Source organism: Syngnathoides biaculeatus, chromosome 6 (genome assembly GCF_019802595.1).
Source record: "Syngnathoides biaculeatus isolate LvHL_M chromosome 6, ASM1980259v1, whole genome shotgun sequence".
Classification (NCBI taxonomy): Eukaryota; Metazoa; Chordata; class Actinopteri; order Syngnathiformes; family Syngnathidae; genus Syngnathoides; species Syngnathoides biaculeatus.
In genome coordinates, this window is record NC_084645.1 from 21,755,784 (window position 1) to 21,776,890 (window position 21,107).

The window sequence follows — 21,107 nt, forward strand, 5'->3', positions numbered from 1 at the left end:
TCGAATGCGTCGAGACGAACACTCCCACGGTCCCTCCGACAACCTTGAACCATCAGAGCGACGGAGGAATACATTTCAGACTGCCCGGGATTGACTGACACACCAGTAATTGTCCACCGCGGAGATTAAAAGCTTTGCTCTCAACTTGCCTCCAGCTCCAAACTAATGCAGTGTGATGGATTAGCCCCGAACCGCTTGAGATCCCATTTACGCACACGCGAGACATCAGGTCCAAAATTGAGCGCGAAAAGGGAAACCCTGGGGTCTCTCTCACCCGTTCGCCGCTGTTCCTCCGGAGAGTCCCGACGGGCAGCTTGAGCATCAGCCGTCGGGTCCTCCCGGGCGTCACCGCTCCCTGGACCAGCATGGTACGCTCCAGGGTGTCCGTGGGCGTGTGAGCATGTGTGCCGCCGTGCGAGGTTGGCGTGGGTGTCCTCGCCGTCCCGTCCAGCCTGGAAGCCGGGTATCCACGCGAGCCGTTAAGAAAGGGGTGGGCGAGCTCTGCGGAGTCGTCTCGAAAGAGCGATCCTAAATTCCTCTCTTTGTTGCGAGCACGCCGTCCATTCCGCCGTGCTCCGCACTCTGTGCTGAATGAGTGAGTGAGAGTGGGAGGGACCGGGAGACGCTTTTGTCTCTCCTCCTCGCGGTCTGACAGTACCGACGGAGCCCTCCCCTCACCCCCCCCCCTTTCCCCCTTCTTCATTTCCTCCAGTCGGGGGCTTATCCAGGTCACGGGATTAATGTGACGTCGTGGCTGTTTTTAGCGTGCACGCTCGAGTCTCGCGAACGGAACGCCATGGATGGGAGAACTTTTGTGCTGGTGGGGGCACGTCGGGTTTTTAAATAAAAATAAAAATGCGTGTTGGATTTGTTCATTCAGCTCATAAATTTATGAATTACAATAAACAACTAACCAAATATTTACATTCTAAATCTATACATAATGAACAACAAATGAATGTATACATTGTAATTATCCGAGATGAGGTGAAAAAAAACCCATGCTGAATTAACAGGTAATATTAACATGAGCCAAATTAAAGAAAAAATGGCCAGCACATTTTTTAATGATATTATTTTTAATGGCTGAATAAATTAATTCAAAACCCAAACCATTATTAGATAACTAAATATTTAATGAAATATATTGTTTTTTTCTATTTTACTTAACAATACTATTAAATGTTATTATTTACAATTACACGTGACATTATTTCCTGGTAAACAAACAAAAAAAAATGTTCTGGAGCAATTAAAAAAAAAAGGATAAATTAACGCAAAAAAAATATTATTAACACTTGATGATGTGAATGATCTACCGGCCGTGGTTCACCCACCACTGATGTATAACATCGGTAGACCCGCCCGCCCACTGGGCTCGTGTATGTGTGTGTGTGTGCCTGGGGATGGGGGGAGGGGGGAACCTCAAAAGGAATATGGGTTTTTGTTTTTTGTTTTTTTCTGCCATCTGGTAGGGAGATTATCGATGAAATCCCACATCCAGCTTTCTCTCTTTCTGGATTTAAGGGGTGGGGCGGCGGGGGAATCACACACACAAACATGCACCAGTGAAGTCAAGCTTACATTATTGTCATGCGAGATACATCATCTATATGCAAAACAGCCAGGAAATTGGCCGGATTTCCCCCCCAAGCAGCCACCCAGACCCTCATCCGGGTCAGCAGTCTTTCAGCTGACTCAGTCGTCCTGCCTCCCACCCTCAAGCGCGGCGGTCTTCGCGAGTCCATCTGAGCTACCGGACCCCGTGAGTTACGGCAGCACCCCTACGACGGCTCTCGTTGCCATATGACTCACCCCCGTGGGCCCGGGACGTCCATACCAGCCTGTCGGTTGATTAACGGGAGTGGATCGCAGCACGTGCACGCGAACGCACCGTGATTATAAAAAGTCCAAACACCCCTGTTCAAAGGCCACGTTTCTGTAATTAAAACATTGAAATATTGAAGTACCACTCGGTGTTTGCACAAAACCTGCTAGAAAGCAAATTAAATGACAAGAAAAGCTTCAACTTGAACCTTTTATTTGGGGTTAGTGAGAAGCTCTTGAAATTCTGGGACGTGTGTGCTGATATTTCAAATGATTTTTCTCGGTCTGTTTTTTTTTTTTAATAGGCAAAAACCTGGCATTTGAACAGGGGGGTGTATACTTTTTATACCCACTGCACGTCACTTAGCGGGCATTTTATTATGTACAAACAGAAAAATAGAGCATTACCCTCCTGTGTATCTTTTCAATGCAAAAGCTGGATCAAAATCAGATTTTGGAGAACGTATGAACAGAATTGTGTTGTAAACCAACGATCTCCGTATTTACCGTATTTTCCGCGCTATAAGGCACACTGAATTATAAGGCGCACCGTCAATAAATGGCCTATTTTAAAACTTTTTATCATATATAAGGTACATAGAATAGATGCTACGGTAGAGGCCGTGGTTACGTTATGCATCCATTAAATGGAGCTGCGCTAAAGGCTCATTATTGATCCATATATAAGGCACACCGGATTATAAGGCGCACCGTCGGCTTCTGAGAAAATTTAAGGCTTTTACGTGCGCCTTATAGTGCGCAAAATGCGGTACATTCTGCAAGTGAATCTCACCCTGCAGACTGATAGCAATCTAGACTATGAAGCTAATGTTATTTGATGCGGGGGCTTATTATCAGAATCAAAAGCGTCCGTCCAAAAGAGCATCGTCCTCCACCCCCCCCCACCCCACCCACCCTTTCAACTACGCAGGAATTGAGGACCACCCGCCGGCTTTCGTGATATAATACCGTACGGCACGCGCTGCGACCTAACAATCACACAGGAGAAAAATCATCTGCTGTGCTAATCCCCAGTCGCCATCATTTATTCAACAGGCCCGGCCCACATCATCTTGCCACTGACGGCGGCCTACATGAGAAATATTGGCGGGTTCTGTATCGACTTTGTGTCTGCTCGGTAGGTAGGAACCACTGGTGGGAAATAAGCAAGTACAAATGTACTTACTGTATGTTATGTGCTGTCTTGTGCCGTGGGCTTCTAGTTCTCGCAAAAATATTTTGCGTGGTTTCCTCCTTATAATTCTCCAATGGACTAAAACTGTTGCTGCTCGCCTCTTAACTGGAGCACGTAAGAGGGAGCACATGACTCCTGTTCTGACCTGACCGCCGCCTCACTTCTCTTAAGGTACTTCACGGTTCTGCCTGGTGCCACAGGACAGCTTGTTCGTCACGTCATAACGTTGGAAAAGACTTTTTACTTTTACTTCGGTACAGGAGTGCTATCAGAACCTCCATGTTCAGCAGTCTTTTTGAAGTAACTGTAATGTCTATTTAAGTACATAGCTTGCCTACTTTTTTGGTAGGAACGTCTGAAGAATAAAGATAAATAAAAGATTAGTATCTGTGATCTGATATGAACACAAGCACAGCTGATCAGAGACAAAAGGTTGTCAACTTCGGCAAGGTTCTGGCGTGACACCTTCAACGGGGAGATGACGGCAAGTTGAACGCTTTGATAGCGCCGTTTTCCCCTTCAAATTCAATTTCCTCGGGTGTCATCTTGACAAAAGTTTGTGTGGAGGAACGGGGTGGGGGAATGAATAATGTTTACATTCACAGCCGAGGGCAAACCAACTCCACAAAAATAATCCGCGCAGGATTGGAAGCCAAAAACGAGGCATTAAACTGTGAATATCAAGCGTATAGCCGGGTGATTCTGACACGCCTCAATGATCTGGGTCAGCTCGCGCCGGCAGTCCTCGAAATAAAATCAGCTATTAATACATACCCCCCCCCCCCCGCCATCATCCAATAGTGAGACGTAAGATTTGACAGATACAAACCACACAACCAGAATAGAAAGAGGGCCACGATTAAAAGTGATGCTCATAAGGGAGATGCAATCAAAGCGGAACTAATTTTACGTGTGATTGTAGACGTCTTCCTCTTCCTTGCGCCGAGATGTAATAAAAAAAAAAAAAAAAAAAAAACAGCGTTGGATCTCTTCTCGATGTTAATTTAGCCCGATAACCCAGCCGGCCTGTCTGAGTGCCCGCAGGCTCTGTGACTCATCCCTACGGTCCCGCTACTTACTGGCCTTCTTGTCTTGATCTGTATTTTTTGGTGGGTTGAGACACCGGAACTGCCTTTCAATACGCGTACGTGTTCATGTACTTTATGCACATGACGAATGACAAAGCAACAGAAAATGATCATTTCGGCCTCGACAGTATATAATTGATTTGAACACATGAGATTCAAGCAGACCGGACAATTTCATCTAACAAAATGATGCTAAAAAAAGTACCGTAATTATTAACAGCAGGAACACAAACCAACTGAGTAACAGTCAGCATATATTCGCTGCTCTGTGTGAAAAACTACTTTTTGCTGGTGCATAGATTTTTTTTCCCCCAGTGACTGTACGATTATTAGGAACCATGTGGAGAAACGGTTTCAAAATGCAAACAAAATGGACATCCCCGAGTTAACTTTGCTCAACAGATGTACCTGCATAAATGTTAACTTTCTGTGTCATACTCGAGTTTCTGCACAATGCTCAACTAAACTCCCAAGCGATCACGTTTCTCTTACGGGTTTCATGTTATGCTAATGCCATCCCGATGGTCTCCCTGCAGGGCCGCTTTCCATTTTGATTCTATTTCCTCAACAGAGTTGTTAGTTTAGCCGGGCCTCGGAAAACACGTTCAAGGTAACAGATTGCCTGAGAGATTTCCTGGAAACGGGGACAATTCAAAAAAACTGGGACATATTTGTATTTTGGAAAGCTTTTGTCTACGCTCTGGGGACAAAGCTGTTCCGGACAAAACACATCGTTCAGTGTAACATCTGCTCAACCTGCTGCGAAGTGACTTATAGACTGACTTCTAACATCGACAACACACATGACAAGGCAAAAATCTGCACGCGTGTGATTCGTACTCCAAATGAGTAACAGAGCACTCAACACATACAAAGACGTCGCCAACCACAATCGCGAGAGGAGCACCAATCTGTCAGAGTACCAAGACTGACTTGTGGAACGCAGGAAAAAACTAAGAACAATACGACGAGAAGAAGAAATAGAAGTAGCTAGGCTAACTGTTAGCTTATCTAGTAACTACAATTCTTCTTTTCCTTTCTGCTTGTCCCGTTAGGGGTCGCCACAGCGTGTCATCTCTCTCGTGCATCTTCCTCTCGAACCCCAACTGCCCTCATGTCTTCCCTCACCACATCCATCAACCTTTTCTTTGGTCTTCCTCTCCCTCTCTCTCGCTCTCTTCCCTGGTAGCTCCATCTTTACCATTCTCCTACCAATTTCCTCACTCTCTCGCCACTGAACATGTCCAAACCATCAAAGTCTGCTCTCTCAAACCTTGTCTCCAAAACATCCAACTTTGGCTGTCCCTCGAATGAGCTCATTTCTAATCCTATCCAACCTGCTCACTCCAAGCGAGAACCTCAGCATCTTCATTTCTGCTACCTTCAGTTCTTCTTCCTGTTGTTCAGGAACACATGGCTACACCTCCACGCCGACCTCCTTCAGTCTGCTCTCTCTCACCTTGTCTCCAAAACATCCAACTTTGGCTATTCCTCTAATGAGCTCATTTCTAAACCTGCTCACTCCGAGCGAGAACCTTAGCATCTTCATTTCTGATACCTCCAGTTCCGCTTCCTGTTGATTCTTCAGTGCCACCGTCTCTAATCCGTCCATCAAGGCCTTCCCTCACCGCTGTTTTATAAACTTTTCCCTTCATCCTAGCGGAGACTCTTCTGTCACATAGAACACCAGACACCTTCCGCCAACTGTTCCACCCCGCTTGGACCCGTTTCTTCACTTCTTTACCACACTCTCCATTGCTCCGTATTGTTGACCCCAAGTATTTGAAGTCGTCCACCCTCGCTATCTCTTCTCCCTGGAGCTTCACTCCCCCCCCCCCTCAGCCCCTCTCATTCATGCACTAATATTCTGTTTTACTTCAGCTAATCTTCATTCCCCTCCTTTCCAGTGCGTGCCTCCATCTTTCTAATTGTTCCTTCACCGTCTCGTAACTACAAAGCGGGTTGAAAAAAAAAAAATCCCTTTCCCAACTGGCTATCGGCCTGTTTCAGGCATCACCACCAATGTCTGTTGTTTGGCCATCATAAATATTGAACAGGTTTAACATTTATAATTGACAGCCTGGACATTTTCGGAGCAGATCAGGGGAGGGGGAAACAAAATCACTTTGACTTTGATCAAAAGGGGTGGTAACAATGCTCACATTGTCTCCGATTTTTGGTATTTTCCCATCATTAATATTAAATAAGCTCAACATTTTTTCGTCAGCGCTTGCCGTTCTCTAAAGAGATCAAGGAGGGGAACTTGTCTCATACGCTCCAGGATTATTTTTAGAAGACATGCAATAATTGGCTCTTACCATAATGGTGGTACCAAAACTCAAATTTGGCCTTATAGTCGGAAAATATGCATCCTAATTGCGCTCCTCCATGTCACAATGACTGAGTCGTTGCTTCAGCCAAACTCAGTGTTGATTACAAAGCAGGCTTTAGCATTGTCAATAGTGAAGAGGTTTAACGCTTACCTTCATAAGCCTTGACCGTTTTACAAGCAGATTGGGGAGGAAAAACTTTGGACACCTCCCACACCACAAGATAATTACTGAGAATAATCTTTTTGAGACATCAGCGAATCAGGCCTGACTTTGGGGAAAAAAATGCAAGCTCAAGTTCGTTACGTTTATAGTTCGCATCGGATCGATTTCACATAAACTGATTCATTAGGCAATATTGACTGGCTCACCGTGATTATTTTAGATGCTTAATTGAAATGATTGTATTCGTTTGTGCAACTGCAAGTTATTTGTTGACACAACGAGCTCCCCACCTCCTCCTCCTCCCCGCAGACACCAAATTTAAATATGATCATGCGGCGAGAGTGGGAAGATTGCTATTGGCTTTTCCATTCCACGAGATGACAGCGGGACATTTTCCCGAGAACCAAAACGGCGCTGGAGTTCTCAAATAGTTTATTGAGCACCTCGTCACACCGAGCGCAAAGTCGATAACAATCTATCTTTGGGGCTGTTTGCATTTGCGGAGCCTGTACAAGTCTAGCCATATGTTGCTATTATAATCATACAGCTTTGCTTGTCAGGATGGCTAGTCGGGAAAAATGAATGACTCAGTGGAGTCGAGCCAGGCTGCACTCTGAAAATACATGCTCAACCTGCTTTGTTATTGCTGTCTGATGAATAAAACATGGATTGGAAATAAAAGTGCTTTAACCGGTACGTGTGCACGTGTGCGCACATTGGGAAGGGGATACCGCGAAACGTAAATTCATCACGATTTAGTCCGCCAATCTTGACGCTGAAGTGAGACACGAGGACACGCTATGACTTTCACACAAATCCGTCAATGCTAAAACTAATATCAAAGCATTGTCTGAACAGATCACATTTTTGGACTGCCTATGTTGCCGAGGTGACGCCAAGAAACACCAGCATCATAGTTACCGTGTAACCTGTAACTGTTTAATTGTAAAGCTAATTTGAAGGGTTTTGTCAATGCCACACTAGTCTGCCGCGACAGCTCAGCGGGTTGTTTGACAATTGCACTTGATTGGGCTATAAATTATACATTCATCAATTGATGTATGGTGTTCATGCAGAAGAATAAGATGCTTCATACAACAGAATAAGTCATCACATCGTAAGTTTCCTTCGTCTTGTCCCGTTAGGGGTCAGCACAGAACGCTCATATTTGTTTGGCGCACTTTTTACGCCGGACGCCCTTCCTGACGTAACTTTCTTGGGGAGTAGAAGCCCCGGAGAGATATGAACTCACAACCCCTGGTTTACCAAACCAATGCTCTAACCACTGAGCTAAGCTATTGATAAGTCATCGCGCACACACACTAATTTGCTTCTTGTCCGAAGTTAGCTGAGACGTACGCCAGGCCATCCGTGACTTTCGTGAGGATAAGCGGTTCAGAAAAAGAATGGATGGATGGATGGATGGAATGAGATAAGATCACAATTTTTTTTCCTGTGTAGCGTGTATACATTTTTCAGATAACAATAAGGCTCAATAGAGGTTGGGAAAGACTGGTCAGTGTTACTGCAATGGTTACGATGTTCTGTACAGATACAGTTACCTGGATGGGATGACAGATAGAAATTAGCAATGGGCTAAGTCGGGTGTATTTACAGCAAAGCTTTGATGTCCCAAAATAAAACACAGACACTCGGGAAGTGCAAATACAAAACCGCGAGTGCTATCAACTGCATCAAAATTAGAAAAAAGGCCATGTCTCACACCTTTGCGCAGGAAACAAAGGTGAGTAAAACCTCCATTTTCGAAAGCAGAGGAACTTGCTAGTTGGTTGTGGTGGTAAATACTGAAAAAAAAACATCATTCAGAATAAATCTCCTTCGATGGTGCCGAACGTGGATGAACCGAGAATCAACCAAATGTCAGAAAAATTGTCAATAGCCAGCTATCGTCACCAATAAAAGAGAAACACTGGTAGAGTAGCAGCGGTCTTAATGCTCACCTCCATCTCTTCAGTATTATGTTATAACCTCCAGACGGCTCTTTAACATTGTCATGACAAACGTGCTGTCAAAAAAGGAAAAAAAATCCGCACCCATTATTTTTAAGCAGCCATCATGCCCTGCTGGTATTACAATTGCGATACATCAGAATATATCATTCCAATGGCCCCATAAGTACTGTATAATGAGAGGAATGGCTGACTTGAGGGTGTGCGAGATGTGCATTTTGCAGTCGTGAATAGGAGATGAGGTCTCTCGGTCGCGCAGTCGTCTCTATTGTATGTGCGTGTGTGTGTGTGTGTGTGTGTGATAGGCAGCTGACGAATGACTGAAGGCAAGCAATACGTTGCAAGTTTAGTGTTGATTAAGGCACATACAAAGGGATCAAATTGATGATAATTGTCTTCTCTCCATTTCTTTGACTTCTTGTGAAGCCTGGGCAAACGTTCAATGAGTGAAAGTTGATTATAGGTGCATTATGCACCAATTTAATCTTTCTATACGGGTGGTGGAGGTGAATTTATGGTCTTTGTTGATGACAATATCACAGACCTCCGGTACAGGGGCGGACCCAAATGCAGGACTTCGAGGCAGAGGCATAATGTTCGATGTAATTTATTCCGGAAACTGGGTCTTACACAGTGTAGCAGTCCGACAAGGCAGGTACAGAAACGCTAAACATGCAGTAAGGTCTGATGACTATGGGGAAAACTAACAACTCAACAGGACAGGATCAAACAAAAGGGCACAGAATCGTTGTGACGAGGGTTACTTTAACTTACGCGTAGAAGCGGAGAATCCCGCAGGCAGTGAATGCAACTCACAAACGCAAGGCAACGAACTGGCAAATGCCAGTGACAAAAACTCCAACTGAGATGCCTGTCGAATTACAGTCTGAATGTGAAACAGCTGTGAGCGGTGACAGGTCCTTGCTCATGACAGATATCTTTTGAAACCTGCAATGTTGAATGCATCTAATTAAACAAAACACTAACTCAATCGAGTTAATACAGATTTTTACTCTTTTTCTTTATTAGAGTCTTGGGGGAACGGTTAACTGTCTTTGGCAGGGAGGCGGGGTACCCCCCTGGACTGGTCGCCGGCCAACTGGAAGGCAAATACAGTCGAACAAGAATTGTTTGCTCCCAATTCATACGTAAGAATGCGTATGACGCAATGTTCCCAATGTGACAAGTGGGAAGAACTGATAATGACGTCGCGTGCTAAGTGAGATATTTGAGATGACACCTGCCCGGATACTGGAAAAAATTCAAAGTGAACTAGCACGAAGACGAGGGGGGGGGGGGGGGGCACAGGGCGCTGGGAGAGTGAGTGGGACGGAGTCGGCTCGTTATAACTGAGCCATTTTGACAATCCCGTTACAAAAGAGCCGAAGGAGGACACGGCACCGAAATGGCCTCGAGGCTGCAATTTTTACTGTCGGTCCCACTTCCAACTTATTATTACCAATAGAGTATTGTTTATATTTTAACTAATCTGGTGATTTCAAGTAACACACCTGATATGGTCGTCTTAACAGTAATAAAACGCACAAATCAGGTGCGCACGATACACATAAATAGCTCCGCTGGCATCAACAAAGGAATTAAACGGTTTCCACGGATATTAAACATTACATAACGTTTAGTTGCCCTGGCCTGATTCTGCACCTCACTGATTCAAATGAGGGTCGTAAACGCCGCATAACTCCATTGGCCCCCCTCTCCAATTATCAATTATATTAAATGATGTAGAAACAATAGCACGGTTGCAAGTTATTAGCACAGTTCTGACGTTGGGGGTTTCAATCCGGATCCCGAGGTTAGATGGTGATATGGTCCCCCATCTTGAATGTCTTCCCCCCACCCCTCAGGTACTCCGGCTACCTCTTACACCCCCACCAATATTGAAATGATTATGTGGGCCCTGCACTGGATACAAAATATTCCTTCTGATCATTTATGCTGCATGCGCAATGGCAGATATCGGATGTTACGTTACTGATTTTTATACAGATTTTGGAAGAAAACTGATTGCCGTTTTAAAAAAAAAAACGATTCCATATGTTGTTTTGTTTCTTTTGCACAAAATCACCAAAATCTGACAATCATAAAAATAAAAATCATAAATCTGTCTCCTGGAGCACATTGTGTGAATCAGGCCTCTGTCTGCTCATTGTCTTCGATTTGGACAACTGAAAGCAGTTCCAGACCTTTGCGGCAGGGCTGCCTTCTCCCCAAAATAGGACTCTGAGCTTTGGGACGCCTCACTGGAAGGGGGGCAGAGATTGCAGATGTGAGATGGAAGCATTGGCATTCTCCTCTGCTGCTATTCTTTAAAAAGGCAGCATACTGAGGGGGGGGGGGGTGAAATGAAGGAATGAGAAAGGGGGCATATTTGGCTCCAGGAACCATGCCTGCATTGAAGAAGCGATGTTGGGGAGAGGAATTAGGGGAATGGCGGCGGGGGCTGGGGTGGGTGAGAGATTCAATTAAACTACACAAGGAATTAATGCATTTTTAATCACGCCGCTCCATTTCCTGATGTGACAGCCACAGCCTTTGTGCAAGGCTCCAAGGATAAGGAGTCGCCATCTGCGTGTGTGTCCGGCAGCCCAGCAAACACAATACACAGCAGCTTTGGCTGGAGACCACATGGGTGCCACCAAGAGACATTTTGCGGGAGCCAAAAGCAGATCCAATTAGCGCTTACACATCATGCCACCGTTTGGCTAATGTGAGAGAAGAGACTTGTCACTGTGGAGATGTTTGTGTGTGTGAATGAAACCTCTGTGGCGCAGACTCCATGGAAATTAAGCCAGTAGCGAGCGATGGGGGAACTATTTTGCCTGGAAACATGAATAGACTTAAAGTTCTTTCTTCGGACGCTCAATAGCTTCCCCGCGGGCAGCGTATTTATTTTTTTGTCGCATTTTGCGGCTTTTGTCGTAATGCCGTGAGAATGTCGGAATGCTGAGCTTTTACGCATGACTCTTGGGCGACTTAACGTTGCGCGTGTACAAGAAATAAGAGTAGTGACCTGAAAAAATCCAAAGCCTACCAGTGATTCTACTGTATTTCCTGACCCACTTTCACTGTGTGGCGTTTGTAAAAAGGTTCCCTTGAATCCTCTTAGCGTAGCTGAATCATTCATCTGCCCTCACCGTACTAACCCGATGCTAATTAAAATAGTTGAAGCCGTGCACAACTATGTGGCGGGTCCTCTTCAGGACTATAGAGAAGACCGTCATTACGGTAATCTTCCTCTACGTAGAGTTACATCACGTAACACGTGACATAATGAATGAAGAAGAGACTCATCAATGGAAGAGTTGTAAACGAACCTTGTACCTAAAGCAGGAAGCATACATATCAATAATCAGACCAAATGTGAGCATTTTTCTGTCTTCTGATCAAAGACAGTAAAAGACGATTATTGGATTTCTCTATCTGATGATCCTGAGCGATTAGCTCGTGGTGTAAGGTGTCCCGAGAGGGATTTTTCCTCTATGTTCTGCTCGGAAAACGGTAGGGTTGAAACACAAGATTTATTTATAACAGCAGATCATCGTGTGTGTGTTCACACCGAGTTGGCCAGAACTGCACATTCCACGATTTTGATGTCGAATGGAATGAAAGTCAGTTAAGAAGTAGGGGGCGGTAATAAGGTAAAAATACTTTCTTGATGTACTTTCTGGTCCTTACTTTGTCAAACTAAGCTGGTTACTTTTTTTCAACCGCCGCAGCAGACAAACAAGGTGGAAAAATGGACAGCAGTGATGTGAAAAATGTGAACCATGGAAAATTATAGATATCGATGCAACACCGTTGAAGAAGCTCGATAATGTATTGGCCAGCCATGGCTTCATTTAAGAGAATTGTCAGAAAATGGATGGATGGATGGATGGATGGATGTTGGATGTCAACTAAAAGAATGATTCATGGTGAAAACGCTGGACGGTGCCAGTCTAAAAACCAGCAGTGGCTGGTGTTCCAAAATTCTTTGTGTCACCTAGAAGAACCCATGGGGCTACTGTTAAGAAAGAATAGCATTTTTATTGCTGTCAAATGTCAAAACACATTTTACCTGGACATTGTGATTAAGCATCTCTGTTTTCTAAAATTTCCCAAAACAGGAGGCTCATGCTCAGTTGGATGACGAGTGTTTTGTTTTTTTTTCCCGGTCGGTGTAGCACTGTGATGTTGTGCGCGGTAAACAAACAAACCCCGACTTGAATAATCACCAATGCAAAGAACGCGTCTATCCCTTTGTTTTGCAGAATCTATACGCATTTGGCAGAATGAATGAGTAGCCTAATTAGCTAGCTAAAAGGAAATAGAGAGAAAATCAAGGTTTTTCCTGGACACCACAGACTGCATGAATAATACTCTACTATTCCAGCCCAAAACTGTTACACACAAGTATAATTTCTCATCAGTTAATGCAGCTGTAAGAATTCTTGAAAAAGACGTATATAAAATTGATGTTCAGTGACGAAAAATTCAGTTTTAAAAGCCTTGCGCTAGCAGCTGAGTTTGTCTTGCGAAAGGATTACTCTTCCCTTCAACAGATGCTTGTACTCGTAAACAATGTTAAGGGGAAACGGGAGCTTAATGACCAAACTAATTACATCATCAAGCGGGGATTCGGACACACTCCGTACTGGGAGGCCTGAAAGACATCTTACAGAGTGGACACGCGAGTTAGTTGAGGGCTTCGTAAACCACAGGAACCTGAGTCATCCGCCTCGAGACGAACGCCTCGGGGAACGGGCGTATGACAGCGGCATCCATCAGAATCCCCCCATCTTGTTCCCGTTCCTTATTTCATTCTCAATCGTTCCTTCCTGTATTTATTCCCGGCGGGGTGATTCATGGCTCGCAGTGGAAAACGCGAAGGATGTCAACGACATAAGGCACAAGATAAACCCATCTTTCAGTTTTAAGTTAGATGGATGAAAGGCTCTCACATGCTGCGAAAACATTCCCAAAGACTGTCCTCAGTGGGCTCACCTTGCGCTGACTCACGTAGACCACACAACCAAGGTTAGCTCCCAGGGCTGCCAATTTATCCTGCAGTGTTACCGCTGACGTTTAATCGGCACATTGTTTCTGCACTAATTAATACGCGAGCATCTGGAAGAGATGCAGCCATATGCCGGCCTCTGGCCTCGGACCGTAATTATGCAGCGAGAGGTCAGCCGCGTCATGCACGAGAGAGAAGAGAACCAAATGATATGTTTAAAATCAAAATTGCTAAATTGCATGAAGACAAAAGAACTTACAAAGACATCCATCAGCATGTGCTCCAAGGTCACCTCGATGTCCTCCAGTCGGGACGAGAGAGTCATTCTTCATCCACTACTATAATTGTCCACAAGAAGAACTTAACCGGTACCGACGCTATGTTTAACCCCTTGGGATCGTGACAATTGGTTTGGAATTATTCTCCAAATGATAACGCCATGATTTCAGTCTTTGTCCACAAATGACAGCAAATATCCTTTTTGTAATAAGTAGTCCGGACTGGTTCCAAGAGTATTCCTTTGGATGTTTTTCGGTGGCTAATGGTGAATATTTGGGAGTCTCCCCATGGTGGCCATGGGTGGGTCTAACTTTCCACCAGAGAGGATTTGGTGGAACACTTGCTCCTCTTCAGAAAAAAATTGCCATTGGTTTCATTTTTTTGGGATATTTGTTGGAACAGGATGTCTCCTCCCTCTTCCCCCCTACTTTTCTCTTGCTCTCCCCTTTTTTTTCCCTCTTCATGCCCTTTCAACTTTGTGCCCACAGTGGACGCCTTTGTAAAGATGGGAGAGCCCGGGGCAGCTGAAGCCCAGTTCTGAGTGCTCTTGGCTGGGGTCATCCTCTCTCACACCGGGACTCTCGTCAATGCCCCTTTGTAAAGGGCTCATTAAAGGGCAGCCAGGGATCTCACATGTCCCACAGACCAATGGGGGACAACAACAGCGATATGTTGCAGACTTGACAGGAAGCTTACGTAACACTGATGGGAAGGGAGGAGGGGGTGGGGGATACACGGGGGCATCAGTGAGGGGGGGAGGAAGCACGCCAAAGATGGGAAGCAAAGGGATGTTTGTGGGTTGCTTCAAGAAGAGTTTTGGTTTTTTGGTTAAGCGCTGGAGAAATGCACCCTCGGTTACCCCTGAAAGAAGATTCTGTCTCAAACATAGTGATACATAAAGACTTAATAAGATAAAGAGGGAAGAAGCATGGGGGAGTTGAGTTTATCTGGGCTGTTCACACAAACAGGACATGACTAGAATAAGTAAGGCGACGGTCCAATTTACATTGACGTATTCCACAGAGCGGCAGGCACTCCAAATAGCTCCTCCTTGCTTTTTAGTGTGACGATGAGTAAGATTTAAACCCTCAATTTAGCAGTTGATCCACATTTCCACACTCATCTATGGCCACAAGCTGTGGATCGTGACTAAAAGAACAACTTCACGGATATAGCTGAAATGGGTGTTCGGGGTTTCCCTTTGAGACGGTGTTAAAAGCTCGGTTATCTGGGAATCATTCAGAGTCGAGCTGCTGCTCCTCGGCATCGAGAGGAGTCACATGAGGTAGCTTGTGCATCTGATTAGAATGACTCCTGGTGATGCCTCCCAGAAGAAAGAGGCTCCTCGATGACCAAAGGCAGGCTGGAGAGGCAATGTCTTCTGGCTGGCCTGCGAACCCCCAAGGAACCCCCAAGAAGAGCTTGATGAAGTGGCTGGGGAGAGTGAGGCCTGACTTTCTTTGCTTAGGTTGTTGCCACTGCGACCTTACCCCAAATAAGCGTTCAGAAATTGGATGGATGGCATGACAATGTGATTTTCATTTCCATCCAAGTGACTGGGCTGTTTTTCCTTTCTAGTTGGATGGGCCAAGGAAAATAGTTGAGTGAATATCTGTTGGGCAGATGCTCAACATCCCATTCGCTCTTGAAGGGACAGCCAAACCTTAGGTGGAATTTCCAAATGTCCCAGAAACTGCAGCATGGAGCAAAAGTGTGAAGAAACAATGAATAAAGTATGGCCCACTGATGTTCACGATAGAGCTGTTGGCCCCTTTTCGACTGCAAACTAACTATTACCTCGGGACAGCTCTACTGGCTACAGCTCTGGAGGGTTTGGTTTAGATTGTAGTTTTGTTCCAGGTGCCCTTAGTCCCTTCTTGAAAACATTTTGTCTCCTTATGGTGACCGATATATTCATCCAGTATCTGCAGTTTCAATTGTTTGGGGCAATTTTTGAAAGGTAATATTGTAGCTACGAAGGTGGTACAATGTGATGAATTTTTATGCACCGCAGTTTGGACACCAGTCTGTTCTAGTTTTCCATATTTTCTTGTATGACTTTATGAAGACATCCTTCTGCTTTCCCATCTTCCCCTGCCTTCTTACAAACCGATGACACTTTGCCTCATGACCCCTCCTGGGTGTGAGGTCAACAAAATCAGCAAATCATCAGTTCTCACATCAGCTATGCGACAAGGAGCGCTGGAGTTTGACAGAAACCGGATTACACAGCCTGGCTTATACACTCTCGTGGATCATACATGCCACATGTAACGCAGATTGCTGACTGTTTAAGAGAAAATGCAGTCAGTCACAGGGTTTTAGTAAGCCTTAGGGGGCCTTTTTGTCTGCCCCAGGTACCTCCTTACGCCACCTGCATTGAATATGCATCAAACCACCATTCATAACTGAAGACATATCCCTCTTAATTCTCATCAGCATGCCGCTCATGCCTTACTCTCCTCCGCCTTGAAGGTGGAGAGGAACAGTGCGTCACTTGTAGGTGCCTGGAAGCCTTTGGGCCCGCATATGTCATTATTGAGGAGCTTACCCTACAACAGGTCGGGTATGTCCCAGTCTGACTACATCTTTTGCATCATCATCCACAGCTAAACATCGGCTTTCCCGATGAGGGTGATGATTAATGAAGCCAGAGGGATGAAAACCCAAGTCTGACAACCGCCACTCTAGGAAGAACACTGTGCTATGTTCCATTTTACATCCAGCCATTTTCTGCATCGCCCATCCCAGCTATCTTCGGGCGAAAGGCGGGGTACACCCTGAACTGGTCGCCAGCCAATCGCAGGACACATATCAGCAAACCACCATTCGGAATCACATTCACATATACGGACAATTTAGACACTTCAATACTATTTGTAATTAAGTGGACAAAATTCCAGGACTTTTTAAAGTTGGAAACTTTCCGTAGGAAGGAATAGGAATGAACACAGAATTTACCATATTGAAGGTTGGCTCTTCAAGCGGAACACAAATATCCATCCACCCATCCATCCATCCATCCATCCAGCTATCGATTCTCAATACCGCTTATCCCGCTCATGGTCTCGGGGTGCTGGAGCCTATCCAGGCTGACTTTGGCGGGTGAGGCAGACTACAAACGGAATTATTCGCCAGTCGCATGGCACATATACACACGAACAACTATTCGCGCTCAAGATCACACCGACGCTAAGTGGGAGCTAAACCCCGCCACCCTGCACCGAAGTCAGACGAATGTACCACTACACCATCAATAAAGAAATTCAAGTATAGTTTGGGAATAATATTTTAGCATAACCCTAACTAAAAAAAAAACAGATCCATTCCAGTTATCAATTTTTTATAGTCCATGTCCTCATCTGTGTCACAGGTGAGTCGGAGCCTGTCTCAGTTACCTACAGGTGACATTTTGGACTGGTCGTCAGTCAATTGTAGAGCATATAAACAGAAGAATTTAGATTGAAATATGTCATCAATAGTTAATACTATTTTCATTTCAGTTACCATTATTATTTCATCACTGTTTCCATGTTTTCGAAAAGCGAGAGTAAGCCAGTGCACCCAGAAAGAACTCATTGACAGATAGCAAGCGCACTCCACTGTGCTGCCCCATTACCCAATGATCATGTGCAAAAATATTCGTCCTTGAGGTCGGTGCATTTTTGCATCAGTAATACAATTTTAAAATTAATATGAGAGCACATTGAATGGTGGCTGTTGGCTTCACCAACTACATCAAAAGTCTAATGATTGTGGAGCTGAAACTGATCAAGCATACAGAAGAACACAATTACTTGAAACTTTGAATGTGGAGTGCCAGAAACATCCTGAGTGCAGTTCAGTTATCTTAGCACAGTTCGTAGTTTAGTTCATGGTAAAAAGTTCTCAAAGAAGCGCGATGCCCAATCAACTACTCCGTGTCCCGTCTGTGGAAATTCATCCAGATCTGATCGTACCTTTAACTGCAGCATGCTAAAGCAGTCCGAGGTGTTAGCCCATCGTCCTTCGGCATCAGACCTGTCTGGTAGGCTTACTGTACCAGTAATCCAGAAAGTCTCAAACCCACATGAGTTTCGACTGGCGTAGCAGCTCGCACTTTGCATGGCACACCCCCACCAAATTGACAAGACCCCCCCTCTTACTGTTGATCGTAACCTCTTAGGAAATCAACACTCTGAGCTGGACAACGCCGCTTGGTCTTCATGACTGGTGGTAATGTTCTCACCTGGGAGGGAAAATAGGTTGCTAATCAAACCCCGGGCAGGGTTCCAAATTCGGACGCACACATGCAACACACAGTGTGTCATTCAAAAATAGAATCTACGGCAGACACGTTGCTAAAGCCTCTTAAGGAAGGTTTGCTGCCAACTGTTTCAGGGATTTATTGCGTATACTACTTTGGCACAAAGTACTGTAAGAGTGATCGTCTGTAGAGTAGAAACAGCCTCTACTACATTTCCTTGTGTGCCTTTCAGCGGTGTGTGCGTCTGCAAATTGTCCTATTGTTGATTCTTTATACCAATTTCTCCCCTAATGATCTTCATCCAGAAGTATGCCTGTGAGAGAAATTACGTACAATCTCATAGATGAACTGGATCATGATCTCTGTTCTCGCTCATCCCAAAGGTGTTTGATTTGGGTTGAGGTCAGGGGCTCTCTGGTTTGGAGTTTGCGTGGTTCTCGCATGGAGAGGGTTGCCGTGTAATTGGCTGGCAAACAGTCCAGGGTTGGACCCACTTTTTAGCCAAGGTTTTCTGGGAAAGGCTTTAGCTCACCGAACGAGAACAAAAGCGATGGATGAACGAATTGTTGTCAGGAAGCACGGGTGGGCGCATTTTTAGCAAAACTGGATAAAATTTCAGAGGTTCTGGGTAGAAATCGCAACTGTAGAGACCTTCCAGTTTGGAGTTGCACGTTTTCCATGTGCTTGTGTGGGTTTTCTCTGGGACGTTAGGCTTGAATCTCAGGTTCTCTGAAGACTCTAAATTGTATATCGATGTGAATGTTTCTTTGTTTGAACGTGCCCTGCTTTTGGCTTCCAACCATTCTCGCACTCTAACCCAGATGGAGCAGGTTCGGTTGCAGCCCACCCTTAAGAATAAAAGCAAAAGAAGAATTGATGGTATACCCATTTTCAGGGAGTTGCATTCCTGTCATTTTTGCCGGAAGGGAACAAGCGGCATTGTGCTCAGTCATTCTCTCGCTCACGTGGATTGCGCTGCGTCATTCTGCACCCTAAATATGTCACTTCCCATTTGAGCAAATGTCTCTGTTCAGTGTTTTTCTTTCCCTTTGGAAGCGGCTCCTTGTGATTTCTGCAAAGGCAAGGCAAGGACAGAAGCAACTGCACGCAACATTTGTATACATTTCCCGGTGTGACGGTTAAATGCCCTTCGCCGATCAAAAAAATTTGAACGAACGACGTCAACAGACTTAACTTTTGTAGCTTTGCGTGCTCGTCCTTACAAACATCCCACGACTTCGTGAGCGCGTGTTTGAGAGGCAGCGAGCAAACAGAATGCGACATCGGGCATACTTTGCATTCTGGTCGTACGAAGGCCTCCAACATTTTCTGCCCTAGTAAACTCAGCCCAGTTTACCCAGCAACAAGAAAGCTCGGCATCCAAACGCTGATAGACGCACACGCGCTTACCGACGCGTCCAATTAGCCGATGTGTTCATTTACCCGCTATCCAGCATGACTGTTATGACTTACTCTAGCATGCAAACGCCAGACTCGCGTTCACTTAACATCAAGACACGCACGTGAAGTCCACATCGCCAAAGTCCACGGATGAATAAGAGTCTGATTTATAGCAGTGGGCCTTAAATGTTTGATGGCTCAGCTACATATTTAAACTGTACAGGGTCAATCATGAGGGGAAATGGCTTAGACATGATTCCACTCTCTGGGGAAAACACTGGAAGGAAGAGAAACACGGGTTTACAGATGAGAATGCGTGCATCTACGAGCGTATGTCTGCGCGTCTCAAAGACGTGAACAGAAACTGTTATGGATCGCTGGCCTACATTTGGATTATTTACATGTGGGAGGGGTGCAGTTTGGAAAATTTATTGAGTGAGGAAAGAAAAAATGAGATCTTGACTTATAGCTAGAATTTGTTCTGTGGCCATGCTCTCAACTCAAATCTCTCCGACAGTACTGTAGATTAGTCCCTCCTTTAAAGGGAGAGTTATACTATAGAAATCTATGCATAATACCAATACAAAATATGAATGTGAAGAGCAGGTATGATTGTTTTCCTTTTGCGATCGGCATCCTCCGGTCTTTGACTTTGAATGTTTGTAGCTTTAAAGGGCAAAGCCTGGCCCGTTGAATGAAGTGGAGACAGCAGACGAAAGTTTGGAGGTTTCTTTGTTGGGTTCGGCTCGCCTAAATCTGCGTGTTGATTGCTCGTGGGCGTCAGTTGTGGCGGTAGGCGTAATTTGTTTCCATTTGTTCAATCGTGCAATGAAAGTCAACCAGTGACTGTGTGTATCCTTGCACCAGCTGTGGAGGGATCACAAATAGCAGATGAAGTATTTACTGTAGACGAGTGATTGTGTGAGCCGGTTCTGCTACGCTGTAGTTAAATTGCACTTTATCCTCTTTTTTTTTTTTGTGGTGAAATGATCCTAAACTTTGGACTCACATGTCCCTCCTGGCTCGTGCTTATTGCTGCATGGGTCAGCAGGTACTGCAGGTCTGTGTGTAAAAAATGATCACCTCAAATTCCCTCAGTATAAAAAAAGTTTACCGTAAAAATTTCGATGGTATGCAAACAGTGAATCACGATATGCAAAGAGATAGCTGTAATTCATTGTGTTTATTACATCTACATTATCACGAACATAAAAAAAAAAAAAAAAAAACAGACGCATCTCATACATTATTAATGAATGGGGCCAATGTTGTCCAATCCAAGGTACCCAAACACGGCAATCAATGTACAATTATGTTCCGGCAAAAAGAGTCTCCATATTTCTAAACTAAACAAAGCTTTCCTCGTATTTATTTTGTGCGGTTGTTTTCAACGGCTCAGACGTTTTGGTTTACAGGATGCAGCTGCATTTATCAGGGTCATAAACCCCCAGCCCTTGACGACTAAACGACTCGGCTCTTTTATAGACAATGAATCCCTCGGGCGCACGGCCCGAAAACTCAAAATGTGCACGTGGACGTAAAGTAGAAAAAGGATGCACCTGTGCATCGGGTCGCACAAACGTTCACTC

General features: G+C 44.9%; 1 protein-coding gene across 6 annotated transcripts in view; it reads right to left on the reverse strand.

Moving 5' to 3' along the window:
- The window catches only part of frmd4a (FERM domain containing 4A), a 160,459-nt gene that overhangs the window by 92,598 nt on the left and 46,754 nt on the right, over positions 1–21,107 (reverse strand). For 2 of the 6 annotated variants that reach the window (XM_061823976.1, XM_061823975.1), the window contains exon 1: positions 275–608. The exons of 3 other annotated variants lie outside the window; for them this stretch is intronic. In XM_061823976.1, coding sequence (XP_061679960.1) covers positions 275–367 — 93 coding nt within the window. In that variant the 5' untranslated portion in view covers positions 368–608. Of the gene's footprint in view, positions 1–274; positions 610–21,107 lie in introns of those variants that run through there. One more of the 6 variants, XM_061823977.1, reaches the window with a different exon arrangement.